The sequence below is a fragment of the Xenopus laevis genome, chromosome 7L, assembly GCF_017654675.1.
Source record: "Xenopus laevis strain J_2021 chromosome 7L, Xenopus_laevis_v10.1, whole genome shotgun sequence".
In the NCBI taxonomy this organism is placed as follows: Eukaryota; Metazoa; Chordata; class Amphibia; order Anura; family Pipidae; genus Xenopus; species Xenopus laevis.
Genome location: NC_054383.1, coordinates 127,773,512 through 127,800,732, shown reverse-complemented (window position 1 = coordinate 127,800,732; position 27,221 = coordinate 127,773,512). Strand labels below are relative to the sequence as shown.

At 40.2% G+C, this 27,221-nt stretch overlaps 1 protein-coding gene across 1 annotated transcript in view; it reads left to right on the top strand.

Annotated features, from left to right (window-relative positions):
- Positions 1-12,691: 12,691 nt before the first annotated feature.
- Positions 12,692-27,221, top strand: part of kcnn4.L (potassium channel, calcium activated intermediate/small conductance subfamily N alpha, member 4 L homeolog) — a 41,163-nt gene continuing 26,633 nt past the window's right edge. The window contains exon 1 of the mRNA XM_018226471.2: positions 12,692-13,392. Coding sequence (XP_018081960.1) covers positions 13,105-13,392 — 288 coding nt within the window. The 5' untranslated portion in view covers positions 12,692-13,104. The remainder of the gene's footprint in view (positions 13,393-27,221) is intronic.

The window sequence follows — 27,221 nt, the reverse complement described above, 5'->3', positions numbered from 1 at the left end:
GTTTTTGTCTTGTGTATCTGTGTGTGTGTTATCGGCGTTCCAGCGGCATTTCCGGCAATCGTCTTTTAGTGAAACCACGTTGCAAAGTGCGTCTCTACCACAAGGGGGCGCCATCACCTTATATCACCTATAGACACTAGAAAACTTTATAATATACATGATTTGCAACACAATTTGTTTCATTAGTGATACACTGATCGCATACAATATGGGATCCGTTTTCCAGAAACCTGTTATCCAGGGAGATCCGAGTTACGGAACAGCCGTCTCTCATAGACTCCGTTTTATCCAAATAATCCACATTTTTAAGAATGATTTCCTTTTTCTTTGTAATAATAAACGAATAGCTTGTACTTGATCCCAACTAAGATATAATTAATCCTTATTGGAAGCAAAACCAGCCTATTGGGTTTATTAAATCTTTATATGATTTTCTAATAGACTTAGGGCAGAGACACACATGGAGATTCAGGGAGATTTAGTCGCCCAGGGGACAAATCACTTCTTTGGGCTAGATTCTAAATCACCGGCGGGATGGCACTCGGAGCACTTCGTTTTCTGAAGTCGCCCGAAGTTGTCTCACGAGGAAACTTTGGACGACTTTGAAAAATGAAGCGCTCCAAGTGCCATCCCGCCGGCGATTTAGAGGCAACTTCGGGCGACTTTGGAAAACGAAGCGCTCCGAGTGCCATAGATTCTAGCCGGTGGGGAGATTAGTCGTCCGAAGAAGAGACAATTTGTCGTTGGGCGACTAATCTCCCCGAATCTCCACGTGTGTCTCTGCTCTTAAGGTATGAAGATCCAAATTACAGAAAGATGCGTTATCCGTTAAACCCCAGGTCCCAGCATTCTGGATAACAGGTCCCGCACCTGTTTTAACCCAGGGTTTGAGAGCTGCAAGCAGTTGTTTTCTAATGCTGAGTAAAGCTTTGCTGTGCAATCAGATCTGAAACTGTATCTTAGCACATTCATCTAGAGACAATGTAGGTACGGATCTCCATGTGTATTTGTACTGATATACTGCTACCTATGTAAGCAGAGCTTTACAGTTAAACAATACATTAGGAGAATAGACAACAGATAGAGAATATCACAATCAGAGAACATATCTATATACAATGTACTTTGCATATTTAAGAGCTGGGAGTGAGATACAAGAGGAAGGAGGACCTTTATTCTCCTCCTATATTTAAGTTAAATACATGGATATGGTCCCTATAGCAGTGGGTATGTAAAAATTAGACACAACCTGCCTTGCTACCAATAAATTGTATAGGGCTCAAGAATCCTTTGCATGCAGTATGCTGGAGGGACAGCACATGAGTCGTCTATGGGCATCTATTGTGCACCATTCAGAATATGGGAGCAGCAGGGGTCTTATGGTGCAAGAGAGAACAAATTTAGGGCATGCATTAAGAAGAGGGCCCTATTATGGATGTGGTCTGCTTTACATGCCAGCACAAGGAACACAATGCAGTAGTAATATCTATGGGTGAGGGGTCAAGAGCTAAAAGGGGCACAATTTTGAACCCCCTAGTGCTCCCACATTTCCACCCCCTACCCATAGTAAACGAGCCCGTCCAAGGATTGGTACAAATGTCATTTATAGAATCATCCCCCCTGGCAGTTGCAGTACAGGTATGGGATCCATTATCCGGAAACCCATTCTCCAGAAAGCTCTGAATAACGTAAAGGCCCTCTCCCATAGACTCCATTTTATCCAAATAATAATTCAAATGTTTTAAATTGATTCCCTTTTTCTCTGGAATAATAAAACAGTCGCTTGTACTTGATCCCAACTAAAATATAATTAATCCTTATTGGAAGCAAAACCAGCCTATTGGGTTTATTTAACATTTATATGATTTTCTAGTAGATTTAAGGTTTGAAGATCCAAATTACAGAAATATCTGTTATCCAACAGACCTCAAGTCCCGAGCATTCTGGATAACAAGTCCAATACCTGTATTACGGCCGCTTGCATGCTGAAAATTTAATTAATAAGGGTCATTGAACCCCCATCTCCTCCTAAGTATTCCTGCCTATAAATGTAATATTTCATGAGTATTTTTGCATTATTGGAACCCTTGGGCTTTTTCTGTTAGTTTGTCCGAAACGATGCCAGGGCTCCTGGACAATAGGAAGACCCAGCAGAGCCATGTTTGCTTTATAGATGGGCTGTGATTGACAGCTTTCTCTAGGTAACCAGGACACTGTGCCCAAATGTAATGAGAAAAGGGCCCTAATAATAAAATGATTGTAATGCGGCAGTTTGTTTGTTGTGTTAATGAACTATAAAGGTTTATAAAGGGCCAAGTATGATGTTAGGAGTTAGTGACTATGATATTGAGTTTTATAATAATGTTTCTAGGAGGTTGCTAACGAGCAGGGCAGGATTAGGGTAGGGCAGGTATTTGGCCAGGGCCTCTTGGAGGTAAAAATGACATGAAAAACAGGGCATACATTATATAAATAGTGATGGTGGGCGAAAAATTTCACCATTGTTGAATTTGCAGTGAGTTTGTTCTCAAAACAGCGGCAAAAAAATGACACGTGACTTCTTTTGCCGCTGGTCAAAAAAAAACAGATGTGCGTCCAAAAAAAAATGCGCTCAGCAAGACAGTTCTTCGCCGTTCCACGAATTACACCAGAAATTCGCAAATTATTCAGCGAAGCGAAACACAGCAGATTCACCCATCACAATATATAAATAAATAAGCATTACTGCAAAAGTAAGGAAGCCACCAATGAAGTATCACCTACCTGCCCTGTTCTATCAGCCTCGTTGCATTACAGGAACCCCCTGTTGTTCCACAACCCGACGTCAAGTGCATTGAGATTGTTGTGCTAAATGAGGAATCAAAAGGTGAGGTTTCCTGTTACCAACGTCGTGTTTCATAGATCTACAGAGTAACACAGTCATTTAGGTTGGAAAAAAAAGACACACGTCCATTAAGTTCAAACTTTTGGTCTATGAAACCTGCCAGTGGATCCAGAGGAAGGAACAGAAAAAAACCCATTTGAAGCCTCTCCAAAAAATATCCTTCCTGACTCCAAGATGCAATAAGACGATGGAGCCCTTTGCAAATATTAAGGTGGAACTTCATTTCTTCTAATCAGAACAGATGCCCTTGTGTCTGCTTTAGTTTATTATATATTATATACCGTACATATTTATTTCTAATTATCCAGGGTCGGACAGTGCTGGCAGGACACCGGAAAAAAATCCGGTTTTAAAAATGTTGATTATTTGGATAAAATGGAGACTTTCTGAATAACTGGTTTTTGGATAATAGATCCCATACCTGTAGTATTATCTATGGGCTAGGATTTGAGTGATCAAATGCATGTTGTATTTTGGGTGCCACCCCCTACCCATAGTAAATGAGCCCATCCATGTTTTTTCAAAGTGATTGACTGGTGGTCCCTCCCAAATTAACGTGATAAAAAGGGATAAAGTACACATGGGGGAGGGGCTGGCAGTGGTTGAGAGAGCGGGCGAGGGCCCCTGAGGGGGTGTGGGAGCCCCTGGGGTAGCAGCCCAATCCAACCCTGTAATTATCATATGCTTAAGGTTAGGGCCAGACAGGGCTGAAATTAGCCTGATGAATTCCACAGTCCAATTTCAGTCCCTCACCACAAGCAGAATCTTCTTAGACTTCCCATCAGGAACCCTTAGGTCGGCTGTGGCACTTAAACTTTTGGAATTGTTTTGACGTGAAATGCAAAGTCTTGTTTCTTTACCGAAATCAGGGCTGATTATTAAATTCTGATGCTAATTGCACTGGTTTCAATGCTGCCATGTAGTAATTATCTGTATTAATTACTAATTAGCCTTATATGGTGACATTTCTATTTTATTTGTACTGTATATTGTGAGTGGGTCCCTAAGCTCAGTAAGTGACAGCAGCACAGAGCATGTGCAGTGAATCAGCAGAAAAGAAGATGGGGAGCTACTGGGGCATCTTTGGAGACAAAGATCTTTACTGCTAAAGGGCTGGGGTTGCCTTGGGCTGGTACAGAAGCACAAAACATCATGTACAACATTTCTAGCTACTTCTTTAGTCAAGCTTTAGTTCTCCTTTAAGGGCATCCAGTGTAAACAACCCCAACTTGGCCAGCTGTCTTTCATAACTGAAACCCTTTCCATTTCCTTAACCAGCTTAGTTGCCCTTCTTTAGACCCTCTCTAATTCTATAATATTCTGTTTGAGCACTGGAGACTTAAACTGCACGGCATATTCAAGGTGGAGCCTTCTCCAAGTCATTAATGAATGGGTTAAATAAAAGTGGACCCAATATAGACTCCTTTAGCACGCTTTTTCAGGAAAACCCCTTAATCACAGCCTATCTGTTCCCAAAACACATTAGGCGTCCATTACACTCTAGCCACCTGTGTTTTAATGGTTCAATAAACAGCAGTTTTTACTTTATGGGGCGGTGTACCTTCTCAATTTTTTGGTTCTGGATTTCTGCAGTTGAGGAGCCCTGCATGGTTTTGGGCACACCGAATCCTCTACAGTCTCTCTTTAACTGAGAGACTCCTCTGTATTTGAGAAGGTAGCTTGGGTGAGTCTATGCTCAGTAGCTGCTTCCTATCTGGACCCCCTAAAAATTCACTTATCATTGGTGCCCATGGCTGTTCCGGTTGTGGGATTCTTGAGGAAGCAGTAAGCCATTTTTTTCTGAAACTTTTTTATTAGAAGGAAAAGGTTAACTCTTACAATGAGTAATTAAATGCTCAGACTCTACAGCCACACAAGGTATAAGTCAATTATATAAAAAAGGAGAAGAAAAGAAAGGAACCTTGTTTTGTAACTGTATCAATTACTACACCTCTATAATTTCAACACTTCCCTCAAAAGAATAATTTGGTTTCAATTCGTTGTATGGTTTAGAAAAGGATACCCTTATCCTATTGCAATAGTCCGAATTGAAACTATGTTTGCAGTCTTTAAGATGAACTGATAACACCAGGTTAGCAAACTACAATGTTGCTTATTATTGTGGTTTGATAGATTTAACTCCTCTCCACTAGATATAACAAGTGGTGTGCAACATTCACCTTCAAGGACCTCACAATAAAGATTTCTAAAAGAAACTTATCGGTTGGTATCATTTGTTATTTTATTCGGGTTTAACCCACAAGATCAATAACCACCAGAATAAAATTCGGGGTTAATTACTCCAATTCAATCCCTTTTATTTTAAGGTGCCAGTGTTTTATAAGGATTCCGATTCATTCATAAATTAATTCATTCACTCTCAACGTCCCAATCGATTTAACCGATAAGAGGTTTACTATTGCAATTTATTAAAATAGACAATATAAAGAGACGTGTGCAGTCGATTCGATTGTGGATAATTCTGATGTGCTCTCATTAACAAAGTGCCATGTGCATCAATTAATTAGTCATTTAGTGACTTATGCATAAATTGATTAAGATCTAAAAGTTAATTACTGTGGTCACAATTAAAAAAAACCTTGGTTATCAACCTCTTGATTAAAAGTTGAGGAAAAGTGAAAATTATATAGAGGGTGGAGTTGCTCCCAAGATTGTAACTAATAATTTTTTCTAAGTCCCTAGGAGCACCACAAAGATGTAGAACGACCTGTAGGGCTGCGGTCTCAATTGTACCTTCCTATCTGTTTGGAAGAGGCTAGCTTAACCTACAAAACCGCAAACCCCACAGTCCTTAGAATAGAAAATAGATAAGTAAAAAGAGTCTGAGAATATTATTAAAAAGATTTTCCGATAGTTTCAATCCCGCCCCACCATCCGGTGATTTAAAGCTAAAATCAAGGAGACCGTCAGTTGCCCTGACGTACGTTTCGCAATTCGCTTTTTCAAAAGGCAATTGTCTTCACTTCTGGACTGGCATCCACAATAGGTCCTGACATTTCAGGTACACAGAGGCCCAAACACCTGGTAAATTGTGACTTTCTTTGACTATACATGGACAGATTTTGGATTAACTAATAATAATAACATGCAATCTGAATCTGGTTGGTCACTTCATTAGGGATACCATGTTGTTCTGTGGCCAGTTCCATGCTAGAGTACGGTTATTAGCCAGCCAGGTTTCACACTTTACAAACCATGGTACAGGTATGGGACCTGTTATCCAGAATCCTCTGGACCTGGGGTTTTCCGGATAACGGATCTTTCCATAATTTGGATCCTCACACCTTAAGTCTGCTAAAAATCATGTAAACATTAAATAAACCCAATAGGCTGGTTTAACCTCCAATAAGGATTAATTATGTCTTAGTTGGGATCAAGAACCCACTGCCACCTTGAACATTGCAGGATTTCAATGGTCCCACAGAGGGCTGGGTCAATAGATCCGATTACAATATACAGCCCCATGCTATGCTAATGATGAAACCTCCCTTCCTCTAATCACTCAAAAAAGTAACAGAAAGATTAATGCCATTTGATTTTAGTTGTATATGAAATATTGAGACACAGTTCCCTGGACATCAGCCAATTCTGATTCTGGAGAAATTCTTTAGAAATATGGGTTTTTATTCTTGCCTGGGGCTTTGCTATATTTGTGGCCTGACAAGCTGCACTATCTTATTTCAGGACTAACTAATGGGCAGATGGGAAGGAACGACTGGTTATTTTCTCATGTCAAACCCCACGTTAATATAAACATTTCGGTACATAGAAGTAAAATGTGCTTTTCAAATAATGCATCAAGAATCGACACAGGGAAAAATAACAATGAATATTTGGGTCACTGTGTGTTTTGCAAGGCAAGTCCCACAAATGATAAAAAAAGAAAGCCAATTGCAAATTATCTCAGAATGTCACTCTCTACATCATACTCAAAGTTAATTTAAAGCTGAACTACCCCTTTAGTAAACAGAAGCAAGAGACAGACACTGCTTTCACATACGTTTAACACCATTAAAAATGTGCAATTAATGTATATTGGAAAGGTGCTAATAATTTCTTTTTATTCTGCAAAATGTATTTTTGAGTTTATGACCCGTTCAAGACCAGAGGGAGACTATTGGTGCTACCTCTGTGCTGCGTATTTTCAGGTGAAAATGTGGTGCTTTCCTTGGTATTAAAAGGTGAAGAGCCATTCTACATTTAGAAGATTCCTATTTTTTAAATGCTGAAATTGATTTTATCATGGGTATGATACTCCAAATGGAATAATAAATGTAATAGTCGGGCCAGCTATGAGTCACGGTGGTCTAAAAATATCATGTAGTCAAGATTGGGGGGCACATTGGGTTAAAGTAGAAAGGAGGGGAAAAACGAAAGGGAGAATGTATAAGGATGAACAGATAAAAAGTCCAAACGTAGAGCAGAATAGAAGAGAAGGTAAAGTGCAGATGAAAAGTAGAAGATAGAGAAGAGAATGCTCAAGTTAGAAGAGGAGAGCATATGGGATGGAAATTGATGGAGAGAAATGAGAGTGGAAGTAGCTAGAGAAGGAGTGAGCACATTTTAAGGGGGAGTATAGGACAGAATAAATACATTTAGAGGAGAAAAGAGAAGGGAATTGGAAGAAGAATCATATGGTACTTGAAAAAGAAGTGAAAGAAGGTAGAGAAGGAAGGAGAAACAGAAGGGAAGAAGGTAGAGAAGGAAGGGGCAGAAGGGAAATGTGTGAGAAGAGTAGAAGGCAGAGGTAAAGAAAGCGAGAGCAGAATGGAAGTATAATAGAAGGAGAGAGAAAAAGGGAAGGGGAGAAATGGTGATAGCAAAAGAGAATAAAGGGGAAGGAGCAAACACAACAGTAGGTGAATAGACTAAATAAAATAGGAAGGGGAAAGCAACAGAGAAAGGGACCTGGGAGAATAAAGTGAAAGGCAAAAAGAAGACTGGAAGATATGAGGTGAGGCAGAAATGGATAGAAGAGATATGTGCATGGAAAATGTAAGTCAGACTAGGAAAAGAGAATGTATGGAAAGAGAGGAAGAAAGTGAGAGAGATGAGGGCCATAGTAAGGGGGGGGGGGGAGATGAGCAACTTGAAAATCAGGGCAAAGAAAATAATGAAGATGGTAAATTAGAGAAAAATGGAGGTTGTGACAGAATAAAGAAGAAAGAAGGTTCACGGAATGTTGTGAGTCTGCAGCCTAGAATTCTCAGGTATCTATAAATTCCCCTTACATTAATTCCCCTTAGTAACAAGCCCAGTCCTGCAGGAATAAAGTAAGTTCATAACCCCCATTCAGAGAGACTAAAAAAGACATTAAATCCCATTTTAGATTGTATAGTAGCTGCCCTAACATTATACAATGGGCTTCAATGTTCTGCCGGGTCACTGTTCTTCATTGAGTTCATTAAGTAAAGTGCCATCACTGGGTCAGGTATTTAGGGAAGAAGAAAGTTCAATAATGTTGGTAAATGAATAGCCAGTATCGACTGTTGGCAATAACAAAACCGAATGACATTACACATTGCTACTCTTGTTAAGACCTTTGTGTTGAGACTCCTAGTGCTATGGATTTCCAGTAGTAAGTTAGTTCTGGTAAATACAATTACTACATTGTATCTTGTTTTTCCCTGGAACTGTGACTAAATGCCTTGGAATGAGTAAATTAAACAAACTAAACATTAACTGCGGTGACAAGTTGCTAGAGGCAAAGAGAAGGTTGAGCACTGTCAATGGAAAGTGACATATTTCAGTGATGGCTCCATTTTTCATTGCCCTTAAGTTATGCTGGCCTAAGGGGAGAGATGGGAATAGTGAGTGCAAGCTCTGCAACATCTTAAAACTGAGACTGTTGGAAAGAGGACATAGGTCATTTTGTAAGAGACCATATAATATAAGCCATGTAGGAGGAGAAACACCTCCCTGTAGGACATTACCCTTGAGAGAAGGGAGGCTTAGCTTAAAGGAGAAGGAAACCCAGTCGGCGCAAAAACCCTCCCCCCCCTCCCGTGTGTTGAGATCCCTTTCCTGTCTCACAGTTCCTTGTGGAAATTTTCTCACGGCTGAATGTTTTATGAAACAATTGTGCATTGGTGGAAAACAGATCTAAGGAACATATGGGCTGACCCAATCAACTCTCCTGTAAAGGGGGGATCATGTAAGCATTGGCCCCAAAGACACAGTCATGCACAAGTCACATTGAACTAGAGCTGCCTTGGCTGTCAGTGGGTGCTGGGAGTTGCACTTCAAGCGAGGAGGATCTATCCTGATGATTGGGCAACATTTTTATACATCAAGGTGCCCAGTGAGGAAGTGTAACCTATGTCCTGGGGAGGTATATGTTCCCATCGGCCCAGGGCAGTGATTGTAGTTCTTCTTACTTGAGGGAACACGTGATTTTGTCCCTTTGGGTTGCACTCAATGGAGGGGATGGATGGTGCCAGGGGAGGCCCACCAGAACTCCTGTCCAGTGCTGATGTCCAGGTCCCCCTCCGGACGCTGCACATGCACAAATGAGCCGCAAGCATACGCGAACGGCGATGTGCGGCACCATAAATATTTTTTTTTGTAGGGCCAGGAGATCGGGAGAGGGGGTCTGGCCCGATGGGGCCCACCGGATTTATTCCCAGTGTCCCACCGGGCCAGTCCGACCCTGCTCACACCCACCCACAGTATTGCGTGCATGTTTGTACCAAAGCACATACCTTTCAACTGTCCTGTTTTATGCTGGACAATCCCGAATTTAATAATTCAACCCGCAGACCCAGATTTTTACTGAAATGTCCCGACTTTCTCTTTGATCTGCACTGAACAGCCAGAAAAAGATACAAAGTTTCCAAAACTTAATTGGCTTTTGGCAGAAAGCCTAGAATATGTGGCAGGCAGAGGCGTAACTATAGTGGAAGCAGACCCTATAGGAGGTATACGGGCCCCATGAGGCCCTAATTTATATACATTTTGGATAAATACTGGTAAAGAAAATATAGATGCAAGAAATTTCACCAATGAGAATTCTACTGATCAAAAGCTTCATTATAAATGCAAAAGAATTGACCAATGAGAATTCAGATTCCCAGCACCATGTCAGGCATCTTGCTGTTCTCTTACATATAGAGAATTATGTAATTTTTTTTTCTTGATGATATTACACTGGAATCAGACATGGGGATAAAGGACAGACTTGTTCAGTGCTGGGAAACTGGGCTTTAAGCTTCAAAATCCAATTACAGGGAGTCAGATTTATACAGATCAGCTGGGATTCTCATTGGGGCGCTGTATGCATTTTAATGCAGCCACTGGCTTTTGGAAAAGTTTTTGCTTTAAGAATAGAACCCTGATGTTGCTGGACTACAGCTCCCAGCATGCCTCAATCTTCATTATATGTTACATTATTCTGGGATTTTTAGTCCAGCAACAACTTTACAGAGTTGAGTCAGTTCTGCTGAAGAGAGAATTTGGGCTCATTTATCAACACTGGGCAAATTTGCCCATGGGCAGTAACCCAATGCAACCAATCGCTGCATTCATTGTTTTACTTGCAGCTGGCTTTAAAAAGCTAAACACTGATAGGTTGCTATAGGTAACTGCCCATGGGCAAATTTGCCCAGTGTTGATAAATGAGCCCCAATGTATCCTCACTTAGTCGAAGGCTTTGGGATCTTTATTCTGCCAAGCTTGATGGGAAGTGTTGGGATGTAATATACATTCTCTCCAGCTGGGGGCACCAAAGTTTAATTGTGAAAAAATGTTGGCTTGTATGAAAGGTATATAATAACAATGTGTGTGTGTTTTGGGAAAGGCATATATATAGGAGATGTACACCCAAAATAAATATTTTTTAACAAAATGTGTTTTTGCACAATGAAAAAATGGAATTCAAAGTTTGTAAAAGGAGATCTCAACTCTCCATAACACCACCCCCTGTTTGAAGAATGTTTCAGTGGTATCAGCATTGAGGACAAGCAGCGGAGAGAAGAATAAGAGACAGATACTGCTTTTAAATGCAACTTTTTCAAATTATTGACATTTTTTTTTTCATTATTAAGATCTGCTGGCGTTTCATCAGCAATAGTGGCTTGAGGCCTTACTGGTCCCGTGAACTTACCTTTTACTTAAAGCAAGCAAATGGCAAGAAATGTAAATTTGAGAGAAGTGGTAAAAAATAAAAAAGAGAGAGCAACTGAAATAAAAGGTCACCACTAAAACTAGATCTAGTCTTGGGGGCGTGCCTACACCTGACCACACCCCCTTCATCGAAGTCTCTGTCTGTGTTTGGGTCCAGAAATTGTCACTGGCACATAAAAAATAGAAGGTTAGGTGGGTTTATCATGTATGTATAAATGTATGTATTTCTTGATATAGTGCTGCACGTATACTCACTGCTGCATATTAAAACAACACATGAATGGGAACAATAAAACAATAGAAAGAAAAACAACATAAAATTATATCTAAGATTAAGTGCTGAGTGTTAAGAGACAAGAGGAAGGACATCCCTGTCTCACAGAGCTTGCAATCTAAGTATACATTTGAGGAGAGAGGAGTACTTCTGCGCACAATTGCCAGACCCAAATGTATTATTCTACTTTTATTTCCCAGAGAAACTTACTCCCTATATGTAATTTAAGACACTAATGGGGGAATGTAAAGTCGCAAAGAGCAAAAACAATTCGCACCAATAAGAATAAAAATCCACATCCACAATGTAATATTGTTCCTTAAACTGTTATTGCATTGCGAATTTTGCGCACTCTTAAGAAATGCTTGAAGGTGTCATAATCTTTTGGAGCAAACATAAAGACATTTTCAGTACGTTTTATTACATTTACTGCACATTGGCGCAAACTATAAAATTCGCAAACAGTCTTCCACTGTCGGAAGTGGTCGCTAAACAGTTTCCGGGTTCGCCAAAGCTATATTAAATTCGCGCAAAGCAAAATTTGTTCGCGCAAAGGCATAACTTTCAGCATTGCGAATATTTTTTCCGTTACCGACTTTTATTAAATTCCCCCGTAAGTTTGCCCAGGAGCAGTAACTAGGCTTGGGCGAATTTGACCCATTTCACTTCGCCAAAAACTTGCTGCCGGCAAAATCCACTGCATCAAAAAAATATTTGACGCGCGCGTAAATAGTGTTGTGCGTCAAAATTATTCAGACGCCCATTGGCTTTAATGCATTTGGACCAAATAGTCACGCATATAAATATTGTCGCTTGTGTCAAAATTGAAGTGCGTCAAGATAATTTGGACGCCCATTGACTTTGATGCGTTTCGCAAGTTTTTCACTGTTTTGCGAATTTCGCCACAGATTTGCCCATCACTAGTGACCAGTAAATACTACCCGCTGATTGGTTGCTATGGGTTACTGCCCTTGGGTGCCTTTTATTACATAACCCCATTTATCTTTAATATAATTTTGCTGCTGTAAATTGTTTTGAAGCCATTTAGAAATACAAAAAAAATTCTATTAGATTGCAGGCTCTATGGGACTAAAACCCTTGTTAACGAGGGCAGTCAGTGTAGCAACAAGAACAGTTTATGTTCTAAACAGGAGCACTGCAAACCTAAATAAACCAATACAATTACAAATGTTTTTGCCCTTAGACTTTTTCCTGGTATTTTGTTTGTGCATTTGCCTTGCTCCTGTGCAGCCCCATTCCCCTGCACCCAGCTCCAGTTTGTTAAACGTTGATACCCTCCTCTGCCCGTATGAAAGTTCTCCTGCAAAGTTGAATGTTCAATCCCTTCTGCTCCAAGTGCCGCCTTCCCCCCTCCCACCCCCTGCAGACTCCTGCTATGCAAATTCAGCCTCTGCTCTTATACAGGGTGATGGCCCCGCAGCAGCCAGGGACAAGGCATAGGTGAGCGTGGCAGATCCCTACAGAGAGGCACAAACAAAGCAGAGGAGGCAGAAAACAGAAGGCAGAGGAGAGGGGACAGTCACATGACACTGGGGGACAGGGTAGAGATGACAGTTAGTTAGAGCAGATCAAAGCTCCAAAGGAAAGTTTCAAGAAAAGAAACAGAAAAGAGAAAGGGAAAGAGTGACGGAAAGAGGGGTAGGTAAGCAGTGGCTAAGGCAGCAGATTTCTCCAACATCCCCTCCCTGCTGCCAAACCAAAAACACAGGAAGCCGTGGGTTTCCTTTATTGTCTCTAAAAGTCCGGTTGGGCTGGGGCACTGGAGCCTGACTCAGAAAAGCACATGGGACAGGGTCATTGGCCTCTGTTTACAACATGCCTTCCTGCATCCCAAAAGAAATCAGCCCACGGTGACATGCAACCCAAAGAGCCGACCGAAAACGCCATCCTCAACTCCCACAAAGTGCACATCATCCGGGATGACCCCACCGAAAACCTGCGCAAGTTCAAGAGAAGGAAGGCGCTGGTGGAGACCAAGAAGAAGCTTTCCGCCTGGACCATACTGGTGGCGCTCTTGGGGATTGTTCTCATGGTGGTGCACACTGAGGTGATGTGGTACTCCAACTGTCAGGTGAGTGGTTGCACTGCAAGGGTCTACGGGCAAGGGCACTTGAGTGGCAGACTTGTAGCAGACACACATAGGGGCCCCTGCAGGTAAAGAAGAATAGGGGACAATCTAATGTGGGTTTTAATTAAATTATCCCCACAGTTAGGAGACATTATGGTAGCCGGGCAAGATGGCGGCAGCAGGGCAAGGTAGGTGCAATATGAGACTGGGGGGCATGATGATGACAGTAGAGTAAGGGTAAGATGGCAACAAGATTATCACAGTTTAGGAAGATATTGACTGTAAAATAAGAGAGAGATGAGTGAAAAATGTTTGCCAAAAAATGATGCCCATAAACTCGAATGGGTGAAAAGAATTGTTGTGCAAAAAAAAAAAAATATTTGTTGCGCCACCTCACTGGTCAAAAAAAAATTGTCGCCCATACACTTTAATGAATTTCTGGGAATTTTTGTTGTTTTGCGAATTTTTGGAGAAGCGAAATAGGTCAGATTGGCCCATCACTATGTAGGACGTGACAATAGGGAAGGTGATGACAGTGGGGCAAAATGGCAGCAGTAGGACAAGATGGGAACAGTAGGGCAAGTTGTTGATAGGAACACTTCAGCGAGTGGTTACATCCCTGGCATAGTGATTCCATAGTTAGAATTATATGGTCCTATGGCAAAATATATATATATATAAATATATATATATATATATATATATATATATATATATATATATATATATATATATATATATATATATATATATATATATACACTGTATACATACTCGTATATAAATTAAACTCCATATGTGTGTACCCCTAAGTCCCCGAACAGCCATCTCTAGGAACAGAGAAACATTTTGTTGCCAGATGGGGCCGACTACAACTCCCCTTCTGTCTTCAGTGCTGCAATGTATTTGTGTTATCCGTCTTTAATCATATACTAATCCGCTGGTTTGTCATATCTTATGTGCCCTTATTCTGATCATGCACTCATCTGGCTCCGTGGGGCGAGTTTCTAGGACTGTAAAAGTGATCGTTTATGGGGGGGAGAGGGCTGGGGTCAGCTCACAAGCAGAAACTGACCAACTTGTAGTTAAACAGCAAGAACAGCTGCAGGTAGTAAATACAGTAGGAACGGAGTCAGCACTCTCTGTGGTCTCACACACTCACGCAGTGCCTGCTAGTCTATCATAGCTGCATCTCTCCGTATATTTAGTCATCAATTGCCTCCGGCACAACACTCTATCCTCATCAGAAGTGATAAAAATTCCATTGCAGTGATTACATCTGTGACAAATTACATTACAATTTCAGTGTGATCTCTATAACATCCATGGGGTTTAACATTCGGTTGCCTAAACCCCATGCTGATGGCGACAGACTCCTCTTCTTTATGCTTAAATGCTGTTAGGAATGGAGCTCCACTTTACAGAAGGACCCCATATCTGGAACCCCCAGTCCTAAGCCTTGTAGATAACAGATCCCATGTCTGTAATATTTATCTCAATCCGGCACATTGACCACAGGGGGTTATTTACTAAACTCCAAATGCAAAAATCACAAAAAAATGTGTGATTTTTTTTTTTAGAAAATCGGACTTTTAAAAAAAATCAAGAATTTTTTCTGAATTTATTAAACCCCGAAGATGGAAAAGCCAGAATCTGAAAATCCAGCATCTCAGACCATATAAGTCAATGGGAGAAGTCCCAATGATTTTTTGATGTGCGCCGGGTTTTGTGCAATACCCCGGAGTTTTCGGGTGAAAAATCCCCCCAAAAAAATCGAGAAAATCAAATGTTTTCCTGCAATGCAAATTTTCGGGAAAATGTGATAATAAATAATGGTAAAAAAAAACTCGAGCAGAGTTTGTAGCAGAAAATATTGAGATAAATTCAGACTTTGATAAATAACCCCCTAAATGTTACAGGGGAACTTTCGGCACTTTTGTACTTTGCCCTTTGTTTCCTTATTTGCGGATATTTACAGTTAATGGGGAAGAGGACATAATACAGCATTCTACAAACTAAAGGCATGTCTGTGTGTGTAGAGCTCTGGTAAAAGAGGATGTAAAACATATCTATATTTGTATTTTTTTTACAGTCAGCTGGATTTATATTTAGGATAGTTGTGCTACACCAGCATTTACAATCAGCCATCTCTCAGCTGTGAAACTAGGAAGGACTCCCAAAATCCTCATCAACTGAGAATGCTGGGATCTTACCCTAAGCCGAGCTCTGGATTTTGGGCATCCTTGGGTATGTTTAAATTGAGTTGTAATAAGAATAAACAGTAAAGTATTGTAGACCCACTACTATGTTTGAGTGCACCCTCAATGTTGGGGGCGCTATACGTAAAAGGGGTGAAGGACTTTGGCCCACGGTAAGCAGTAAAAATACTTGACCTGTGCCAAACTTGCCAGAAATGCTTTAAAGGGGAGGTTCACCTTGAAGTTAACTTTTAGAATGTTAGACAATAGCTAATTCTAAGCAACTTTTCAATTGGTCTTTCTTTAGTTTTTTGAATAATGTTCTTCTTCTGACTCTTTCCAGCTTCCAAAGCGGGTCACTGATCTTAAAACAAATGCTCTGTAAAGATACAAAAACCTCCTCTTTCTATTCAGTCATGTCCTATTCATATTCCAGTCTCGTATTCAAATCAATGCATGGTTGCTAGGGTCATTTGGACCCCAGCAACCAGATTGCTGAAATTGCAAACTGGAGAGCTGCTGAATAAAAAAACTAAATAACTCTAAAACCACAAATAACAAAAATGAAAATAAATTGCAAATTGTCTCAGAATATCACTCTCTTTATTATGCTAAACGTTAATGTAAAGGTGAACAACCCCTTTAAGTGCAGTATCATTATTATTATTATCATCATTATTATTATTCCTTGACCAGTGGCTCAAAGTAACATGTTGCTCATCAACCCCTTGGATGTTGTTCCCAGTGGCCTCAAAGCAGGTGCTTATTTGTGAATTCCAGCTTTGGAGGCAAGTTTTGGTTGTATAAAAACAGATGTACGGCCAAACAGAGCCTCCTCATAGGGGCTACCATATAACCAATTACAGCCCTTATTTGGCATCCCCAGGGACATTTACATGCTTATGTTGCTCCCCAACTTGTTTACATTTGAATGTGGCTCATGGGTAAGAAATGTTAGGGGACTCTGACCTAGACAATAAGTCTATTGTTGGGCAAGATGGTGACCTGCAGGGTAGGATGGCAATAGTTGGACAAGATGGTAATAATTGGGCAAAAGGCTGGTCAATGCCATAGGTCAAGATGAGGACAGAAGAGCAAGATGGTAACTGTAGGGCTGGATTGATTATGGAAGTAGGTAAAATGGGAACAGTAGGAAAAGAGGGTGACTGTTGGGCAAGGTAATGACAGAAGAACAAGATGTCACAAGCTGTAAGTTTATACATGGTGGAGAGTATAGCTGGTCCTATGTCTGTCCCACTGGTGCTCCGTCCTAGCACCAAATATAGTACTACAGCTGTAAAACAGAAGAACAAGATGGTAACTAGCGCTGGATTATGGTAGTAGGTAACATGGGAACAGTAGGAAAAGAGGGTGACTGTTGGGCAAGGTAATGACAGAAGAGCAAGATGGTGACTCTAGAGTGAAATCTCAGTAGTAGGGCAAGAAGCAGCAGTAGAGCAGAATTTAGAGCCTACAGCTAGACACACACTGCTCTAATAATAGGTAAAATGTTTACTCCTTGTGTAAATGTTGCTGAAGTTTTGGTGTCACATGGGCAGGGTATGGGCATTTTCTAACACAGTCATGCATGATGCAGGTGGTAAATATAAAAGTACCGTATCATAGCATGGTTTCCCTTGCAGCCAAAGGTCTACCCATTGAGCCCTGAGTTTCACACAATGAAAGACTTATTGAAATTAGATGCTACACAAAGCAATGACCCTGTGAGTGTTTATTACCCCAAGGGGGTTAAATGATTGAGGGCATTGGCAGCCTCCCTACATTCCACGCCAACAATTGGGATAGTCAGTTATATGAGCACCAAGTCCATAAATTTCAATATCAGCCAATACCTGTCCAGTGTGTTGCTATCAAAATAGCAACACAGGCAAATCACTTACTAAAAGTGGTTGGCTACAGTGTTATACGTGCACATTTGCACCTATAAAAATGCTGTACAGTTAAAGCTTGTGCCTTGGCATTGTAGCATCTAATGTCAATAAGTCTTTCATTGTGTGAAACTCAGGGCTCAATGGGCAGACCTTTGGCTGCAAGGGAAACCATGCTATGATACGGTACTTTTATATATACCACCTGCATCATGCATGAATGTGTTAGAAAATGCCTATACCCTGCCCATGTGACACCAACACTTCAGTGACATTTACACAAGGAGTAAACATTTTACCTATTATTAGAGCAGTGTGTGTCTAGCTGTAGGCTCTAAATTCTGCTCAGTGTTGGACTGGGATACCAGGGGACCATCAGAAAACCTTAGGTTGAGGGCCCACTTTCCAAACTATTATACCTCCTCTCCTCACTTAATCTCTTTATCATTCTCCTAGTCTCTTTTCTCTACATACTATTCTCTATTCTTCCATTATTAAGCCATTTTATTCCCATAAAGAAATAGAGAATGACCATGAAATAGGTCAAAAGATTAGAAGCAGGAGGGCCCACTGACACCTTGGCCCACTGGGAGTTTTCCTGGTATCCCGGAGGGCAAGTCCGACACTGATTCTGCTCTACTGCTGCTTCTTGCCCTACTACTGACATTTCAATCTAGAGTCACTATCATTCTCTTCTGTCATTATCTTGCCCAACAGTCACCCTTTTGCCCTACTGTTCCCATCTTAGCTACTTCCACAATCGAGCCCTACAGTCACCATCTTGCTCTTCTGTCATGATCTTGCCCAACAGTTTCCCTCTTGTCCTACTGTTCCCATCTTGCCTTCTACCACAATCCAGCCCTACAGTTACCATCTTGCTGCACTGTCCTCATCTTGACCTATGGCATTGACCACCCTTTTGCCCAATTATTACCATCTTGTCTAACTATTGCCATCCTACACTGAAGGTTACCATCTTGCCCCACAATAAACGTACAAGCAATGGAAGACTTATTGTCTAGGTCAGAGTTCCCCAACCTTTATTACCCATGAGCCACATTCAAATGTAAACAAGTTGGGGAGCAACACAAGCATAAAAATGTCCCTGGGGATGCCAAATAAGGGCTGTAATTGGCTATATGGTAGCCCCTATGAGGGGACTCTGTTTGGCCTTACATCTGTTTTTATACAACCAAAACTTGCCTCCAAAACTGGAATTCATAAATAAGCACCTGCTTTGAGGCCACTGGGAGCAACATCCAAGGGGTTGATGAGCAACATGTTGCTTCGAGCCACTGGTCGGGGAACACTGGACTAGATCATGTATGTTGGAAGCACAATAATTAATAATAATGATACAATGCCAAGGCACAAGCATTAACTGTACAGCATTTTTATAGGTACAAATGTGCACATATACCACTGTAGCCAACCACTTTTAGTAAGTAATTTGCCTTTGTTGCTATTTTGATAGCAACACACTGGACAGGTATTGGCTGATATTGAAATTTATGGACTTGGTGCTCATATAACTGACTATCCCAGTTGTTGGCATGACATGTAGGGAGGCTGCCAATGCCTTGAATCATTTAACCCCCCTTGGGGTAATAAACACTCACAGGGTCAGTGCTTTGTGTAGCATTACTCATTCCCTAGTGTGGCTTTGGGCATAGGAGTGGATTTATAGATAATTTAACTACTACTTAAATTAGAAGAATAGTCAACATCAGGGCTGGCTTTAGGCACAGAGGGCATTAACCTAGAACACAAGGATCAGAGGCCTATATATTCAGAATTATTCAACCTGTGGCCTTTCAAATGTTATTATTATTATTACTACTATCACTATTACTACAACTCCCAGCAACCCTACAACCTACTTAGCAAAGTAAAAAGCATGGAAGGCACTCAAAGGGATCTCACATCTTAACTGGCTTCTCAGGAATGTATCTGGTGGTAAAGCTGAGAGCATACATCATCAAAACATCATAAAAAGACATCTGCCAGCTGTTGTTGAATTAGAGCTCCTAAAAGGGAGACGTGTTGGGTGTAATGGAGGGCACACCCAGTGCTATTCCAGCTATGAAGCAAGTTAAGGACATTGTCTAATTCAGCACTTCCATTGCTGACAAAGAGCCTTCGGTGGCAGCAGACCTAGAATAACCTTTATACATTTTGATAGGTTAAAGTAGAGATGTCCGCTCTAAATACCAGCCTCTAGCAAGAACTCGCAGCTAGACATCTCTGTTCAGACTCAGACTGGGCCTCCTAGACTCCAACAGAGAACATGACATCCACGTTCAGTCACTCTGACAACAATTAGCAAGACATGGGATGATAGGAAATTGCAATTTTGGGAAATAACAGCACTATAAGCAAAAAAACATGGTGGATCAAATGCAAATCAAATGAACCTGTCTATTTTGGTGTGCCCTCCACTTATCTTCTGCTCTCCTCCCTTTCCACTTTTTTCTTAACGCCTAATTTGACTGGCCTCTCAGAAGTGCCAACTTCCACGCTGGCAGAACCTCACATGTTTTTCGAGAACAATGGTGGCATGACCAGTTTATTATAAAAGAACCTGGCAGGTGCTCTAGCTCAAAATTGGTTAAAACACTGCTCTGCATCACCTCCTCCTGTCCAGGTACATGAGCTTCTAATTGTGGTAAAACTTGTGTCCCATTGATCCATGGCCAGCACTTTGTTATAATGTAGAATTAGAGGGAGAGATATAAGCCTCCTAGACAATTCAGTTCTTGCCCCAGGAGCCCAAGTGGTGTCAGGGTAGAAAAATATTTTTGTTGTATGCTGGCTGGATAATATGAAGCTCAGATTTTCATTAACTGCTTCTACTGAATCTATTTGCTTACCTGGAGTTAAAATGCTCAGAGTACCATCTCCTCCTGCAAAAGAAGTTAGAAGTATATCCTGCTATATTACATGCCGACTATGAACTGTGATACACAGATTAAGATTTTTGATTATGGTGCCCATGTGCTTCCCAGGTGCCCTCAGTCATGTGACTTATGCTCTAAAAAACTTCAGTCACTCTTTACTGCTGCACTGCAAGTTGAAGTGGTGTCCCTCCCTTTCCCAGGCTCCCACCCAGCAGATAACAACAGAATAAAAGGTAAAAGGATAACCGCTCCCTGGTAGGGTGAGAATAGCACTCAATAGTAAAAATCTAAGTCCCACTGCGACTCCTTCGGTTACATTGAGTAGGAGAAAAAATAACCTGTCTGAAAGTGAAATGAAGTGCTGGCTCTTTTTGTGAAAGCACATGGCCAAGCAAAATGAGATGGCAGCCTACACACCAATATAACTAAAAAAAATTACACTTGTTGGTCCAGGAACAAAATTTTATATGGTAGAATGAATAATTTGCAGTGTAATTTTGAAATAAAAAAATACGCCATAAAAATTATGACAGAATCCTTTTAAGTAACCCAAGTTTAATTACCCAGAACTCAAAAATTGCGTCATTTAAAAAAAAAATTCTGGTTCTGATTTAGTTTGGTTTAATACATAGGATTATGTAACTCTTGCATCAGGAGCCCAAGTGGTACCAGGGTATAAAAAGATAAATTCAGTCTTGTGTTGATCTTGTGACTTTTTCATTGAGTCAGTGGCATTTTTAAAAAGATAATACATAGAAAGAGGCAGGTGTTGAGTCTCGCCATGAACCAAATGCACCCAGGCTGAACACTGACATCTGCAGATCATAAACTTAGAGACAATAAGGAAGTTTAATATTGGATTTTATTGAACTTATAGACCTTATAGAACATTTCTTATCCTATATGTATAGATACAAACCAAACAGGTAGATAGATAACCTTATGTGATTATGTTTGGAGAGTGATAGTGAGAAATTAAATTAAAGGGAAAACATGTTTTTTTCAAAACACATCAGTTAATAGTGCTACTCCAGCAGAATTCTGCACTGAAATCCATTTCTCAAAAGAGCAAACAGATTTTTTTTATATTCAATTTTTAAAATCTGACAAGGGGCTAGACATTTTGTCAATTTCCCAGCTGCCCCTGGTCATGTGACTTGTGCCTGCACTTTAGGAGAGAAATGCTTTCTGGCAGGCTGCTGTTTTTCCTTCTCAATGTAACTGAATGTGTCTCAGTGAGACATGGGTTTTTACTATTGAGTGTTGTTCTTAGATCTACCAGGCAGCTGTTATCTTGTGTTAGGGAGCTGCTATCTGGTTACCTTCCCATTGTTCTTTTGTTTGGCTGCTGGGGGGGAAGGGAGGGGGTGATATCACTCCAATTTGCAGTACAGCAGTAAAGAGTGATTGAAGTTTATCAGAGCACAAGTCACATGACTTGGGGCAGCTGGGAAATTGACAATATGTCTAGCCCCATGTTGGATTTCAAAATTGAATATAAAAAAATCAGTTTGCTCTTTTGAGAAATGGATTTCAGTGCAGTAGCACTGGAGTAGCACTATTAACTGATGTGTTTTAAAAGTCTTTTGAAAAAAGACTTGTCTACTCACTGCACAAGGCAAGGTGACTTAACCATTAGCCGTACCAAAACTACTGGTCATCCATCAAACACATGCTTCATTTTCTTGGTTATCCAAGCATATTTACAAAATTGTATTACATTTTTGTCTGCATTCTGTGTCTCCATTATAAATTCTAAATGGCCTTCAAGCCTCCAGCTAGGGTCCTGTAACCCTTACTATGATACTTGTTATATACCCTGTTAGAAGTAGGTTAATAAGCAATATGGTATATCTTATGTTTAAATATAAACAATTAGATAAAATAGAGAAGGTGTGCATGAAATCGGCATAATTTGTCTATTAAAGTGGAACTGTAGCGGAACTAAGCTTTGCAAGTTTTAAACAGGGCACAATAAGAAGCTGTTCTGGAGCACATGTTCCCACTGAGATGTGTGAGAAAGAGTTTATGTGAGTGACGCCTCTCTCCGGCTTTTGCAATGATTTTGTTTTTAACCTTCTTCAGAAGCAGGAACTCCACATTGTTCCAGGTCTCTTGGGAGAGATGGGGCTTGTTGCGACATTGGTGATGTTTATTTAGATACAGTGGAAAAAAACCTTTTCGAGTAAATTTACAAATCCATTGCACTAACAATAGCATACGTTAATTTACAACTTTCTACTCTCTCACTGCTACTGCTGTGGCTCAGAAGGGTTTCCCAAATCTCCAAAAAATATTACTAATGCAGCCCTGAAGTTGGTTTGGTTCCGAAACTGTGGGAAAGTCATGAGGGTTGCCAGTTAATGAAAGATTTGGGAACTATGCCTATTTGCTCTCCAAGACAGACTTAAAGCCCAGCTCGAACGTCAGTTAGGGTGGAATTTAGGGGAAAACTTATTTCCTGTCCTTGATATTTTTAAAACTATAGCTGAATATAGTCAATATACCAATATTTTACTATATCTGTAAAGTTCTAAAGAGGTTGGACCTCCAAAGGGAGCTTGAACTGAAAAAGTCTGACAACCACAGTAGTAAATCGTTCCATGAAATAAGGTTGTCACCCTGGATCACTATCACCCTGATGACATGGGGTTTTTAGTTGACATCTACGCCTGAGAAACTTCTTCCAAACAAAGTGGTGCTGCCGCTTTCTGAGTTCATGACAAACAGTATTTCATCTCCTGATCTCATCTCTTTAACTTTACCAGGTTTCCTGCTGGGCTTCAAAGATCTTTGTCTATTAAATGCAAACATACATACTTCCTTTTTTTGTTCTGTGTACGAAACGGAGCAGAGGATGTTCTCATCAAAGAGCTCAAGGAACATTTAAAGGGCATGTAAAGGCAAAAAAATAAAATCCCATTTTTACTTTCTTTAATGAAAAAGAAACCTATCTCCAATATACTTTAATTAAAAAATGTGTACCGTTTTAATAAGAAACCTGACTGTATGCAGTGAAATTCTCCCTTCGTTTACTGCTGTGGATAGGAATTGTCAGACGGTCCCTAACTGCTGAGCAGGGAAACAATCATACTTATGAACAGCAGGGGGAGCCCCCGCCTTACTTCCCAGCCATGCAGAAATCAAGCAGCTTTGTTTATGACGATCCCTAAGCAGCCCAGACCACACTGAGCATGTGCACAGTCTTAGTCTCGCAAAGATATTTAAATTTACAAGATGGTGACTCCCTGGGGCCAACTTTGAAAGCATAAATCATTTGTTTGATTAGGCTTGTGGTGCAGTAAGTTCATGTTTATATTTAGTATACAAAATACAACATTTCTACCCTTATTCTATTTTAGAATTTACATGCCCTTTAAGGGACATTATGTCTCATTAAAAGGCCAAACAAAAGATTAGGACCAATGGCACACAGAATTTAATGGGAGAAAACATGTGGTTGTTTTAGGCGGTCTTTTCAATTAAGTGCATATTTATATTATGGTTCTTAGATTTGTCTATTAATCTATTCTATGCATGTTGCAATTCCTTTGGTGAATTGATGTCTCTCCAGGGGCAGCCATTGGCTCACAATCTTGAATCTCTCGACAGTCTATTGGCTGTCTGGCCTAGATTAGTTATCTGATTGGAGTTTGTTTAGAAATCTGTTGGAAAGGAATGAAAACCCATTGGGTGTGAAATCTGATTGCTCAACAGTGGGTTCCAATTGTTGATTTAAGTTTTAAATAATTATTTCAGCCAGATTTTTGCCTAGAACTTGGTTGGCTGAACTGGACAAACATTTGCTTATGTGGTACTTTCTGTGTATGACAGTTTTGTCCCTACTGCAACTGCTGAAAGTACTTCCTGTTGCTCCCTTTCAACTTCATAATGTTTTCCTTGGTTTTAACCAATTAAAAGAGCCCGTGTTAATTGTTTTAATATACTTCATTAGGCCATGTGTTCTGTGTGTATAAGCCTGTCTTTTCTTGCTGTTCACTGAAATTTCTTGACTGCGTATTGTATGCCATATACGTTCATATATGGTTTGATCAACCAGGAGCACCCAGTTTTCCCTTATCTCATTTATCGGTAAAGCTTATTATACAGACTATAGTCCCAGCCATTGATAACACTCTTACCTGCTCTTGACTTGCAGATGAGCCCAGCTTGATATTCTTGGAATTATGGCTGAATAATTTATATAAAGATATTTTACTATATCTCCAATCTTGTTATACGCTATAAGGGACCATAGACCAAGGTTGGACCTCCAAGGGGGTCTTGACCTGCAAAAGTCCAACATCCACTGCTTTAATGTTTGGAATAAATATATAAGTACCTTTGTGATGCAAACAAACATGCTAAAACCATATCAGTACCCCAACATGGTGTGTACCCCTACTACATGATATAATGGCTCTCCCTGTATAAAAGAAATGGCACCATGTAAAAAACACTTCTCATCACCACCAAAGTGCCCACACCCCAATCTATGGTATAAACCAATTTACTAATAGAAGAGATACTAGCAGTGCCATAAACAAAATGCTCATGATCCCATGATAGATGTATGTAGGCATGTTGGACATTATTTGCATTCAAACAAAATATAACAAAATCATTGGGTGGGTTGAGATGATTGAGACAACAAATCAATGTGTCAACTTCTTTACACATTATTGTAGATAAATATTTATCTTCCTGGATTCTAAGTTCATGAAAATACTAGAATAGAGCTCCCTTACTTAACACGTTTCTAACAAGACTTCAACTCAAAGAAAAACATCCCATTCCACACATTTATGTATATTTTCAGAAAGTGAATATATAAAAAGACAGACATTCCACCAATGGGTGGAGGTACCCATCCACCAGTTGCTCAAGGCCACCTAGGTGGTGCTGCACTACTTTTACCTGAATATTCCTCTGTATGAGCTTCAGAAAATGTTATTATCCTTTTATTATGAGTTGCTAAGCACTATTGTTAATGGGTTGTTTTTGTGGTGTAAAGTCTAGGGCAGCTCAAGTACAAAAGTTCCTGGCACTTGGGTCAGCAGAAGATCCTCAATCTTTTTGGGTAAGATTAAAGCCCATTAAGGTTAAGGTTTTTGTGTGCCTGAATAAATTAAAAGCTTTGCTTATCACAATAAGAAACAAGAATACAGAATACAGATTTCCTGCAGTACCCTTAACTTGCAGGTACCGGTATAGGATCCCTTATCCGGAAACCCGATATCCAGAAAGCTACAAATTACGGAATGGCTGTCTCCCATAGACTCCATTTTATCCAAACAATCCAAATTTTTAAAAATTATTTCCTTTTTCTCTGTAATAATAAAACAGTAGCTTGTACTTGATCCCAACTATGATGTAATTAATCCTTATTGGAAGCAAAACCAGCCTATTGGCTTTATTTAATGTTTAAATTAATTTCTAGTAGACTTAAGGCATGAAGACCCAAATTACAGAAAGATCCATTATCCGGAAAACTCCAGGTCCTGAGCATTCTGGATAACAGGTCCCATACCTGTATCTGTTATTCAGAATGCACCTGGGGTTTTTTGGATAATGGATCTTTCTGTAATTTGGATCTTCATACCTTAAGTCTACTAGAAAATCATGTAAATGTTAATTAAACCCAATAGGCTGGTTTTGCTTTCAGTAAGGATGAATTATATCTTAGTTTGGATCAAGGACAAGTACGGCTGTATTATTACAGAGAACAGGAAAAACATTTTGATTATTTGCATGAAATGGAGTCTATGGAGACGGCCTTTCCCTAATTCCAAGATTTCCAGATTACTGATCTCATACCTGTACATCAAGCTAGAAACCTACTGTTTGGCTGAAAATGTTTTAATATGCCACTTAGATTGGTGTATGAAAGAGGAAACTGTGTTTTGACTGTGTGTATATAACAGATGTTTGCAGAATAGGTTTTAAGGCTTTAGTTGCCCTTGATCTCTTTGGCATAGGAAAATGAATAGTATATCTCAGGAGCAGAACTGTATCATTATAACCTCTCACTTTATTATGGCGTGTTTATAGCTACGCACTTGAGCATTTCAGCCCTGTCGGCTAAGAATAAAATAATGCAATATCTTTTAAGTGAGACTGACGTGGTCATTAAATCTTTATTTACCCAGCGCCGAACCACAGGCACACACAAATCCTCCATGATATCTGAATGCTTAAGGACACACCTTGTGAGAAATAACACACAGACTTATTCATGAATCTGATACAGATTAAACATGTTTGCCCTGCTCGTATTCTGCTATTTATTTATCTGTTGGAACCATAGGAATATCACTAAAGCAGAAACCAGCTATAGGGGAAGAAAACACTTGAATGCTTATATGGGTATTGAGTGTCATAAGGAAACAATGACACAGGGTGACCAAGTGAATTCATCGCTTGTGATCTCATTCTGTCCAAAGCCAAAGCAAGTATCTAGGGGCATCCACATCCCTGCAGAGCACCATGCATACTGTCTACCAGTGTCCCTTTGTATAACACAATGCTCTTTGCAGTGCTGCACCCAACTCCCAGTGCCCCTATAGCGAATCCCTAATTTTCCCATGTCCCTGCAGTTGACCCTGTGATCCCCAACCAGTAGCTCTCGAGAAACAAGTTGCTTACTAACCCCTTGGATTATGCTCTCAGTGGCCTCAAAGCAGGTACTTATTAGTGAATTCCAGGCTTGGAGGCAAGTTTAATTGCATAAAACCACTGTACTACCAAGTAGAGCCTCATGTAGACTACTAGTCCTCATAGGGACTACCAAATAGCCAATCAAAACTCTCATTTTACACATTTTTCATGCTTCTGTTGCCCTCCAGCTC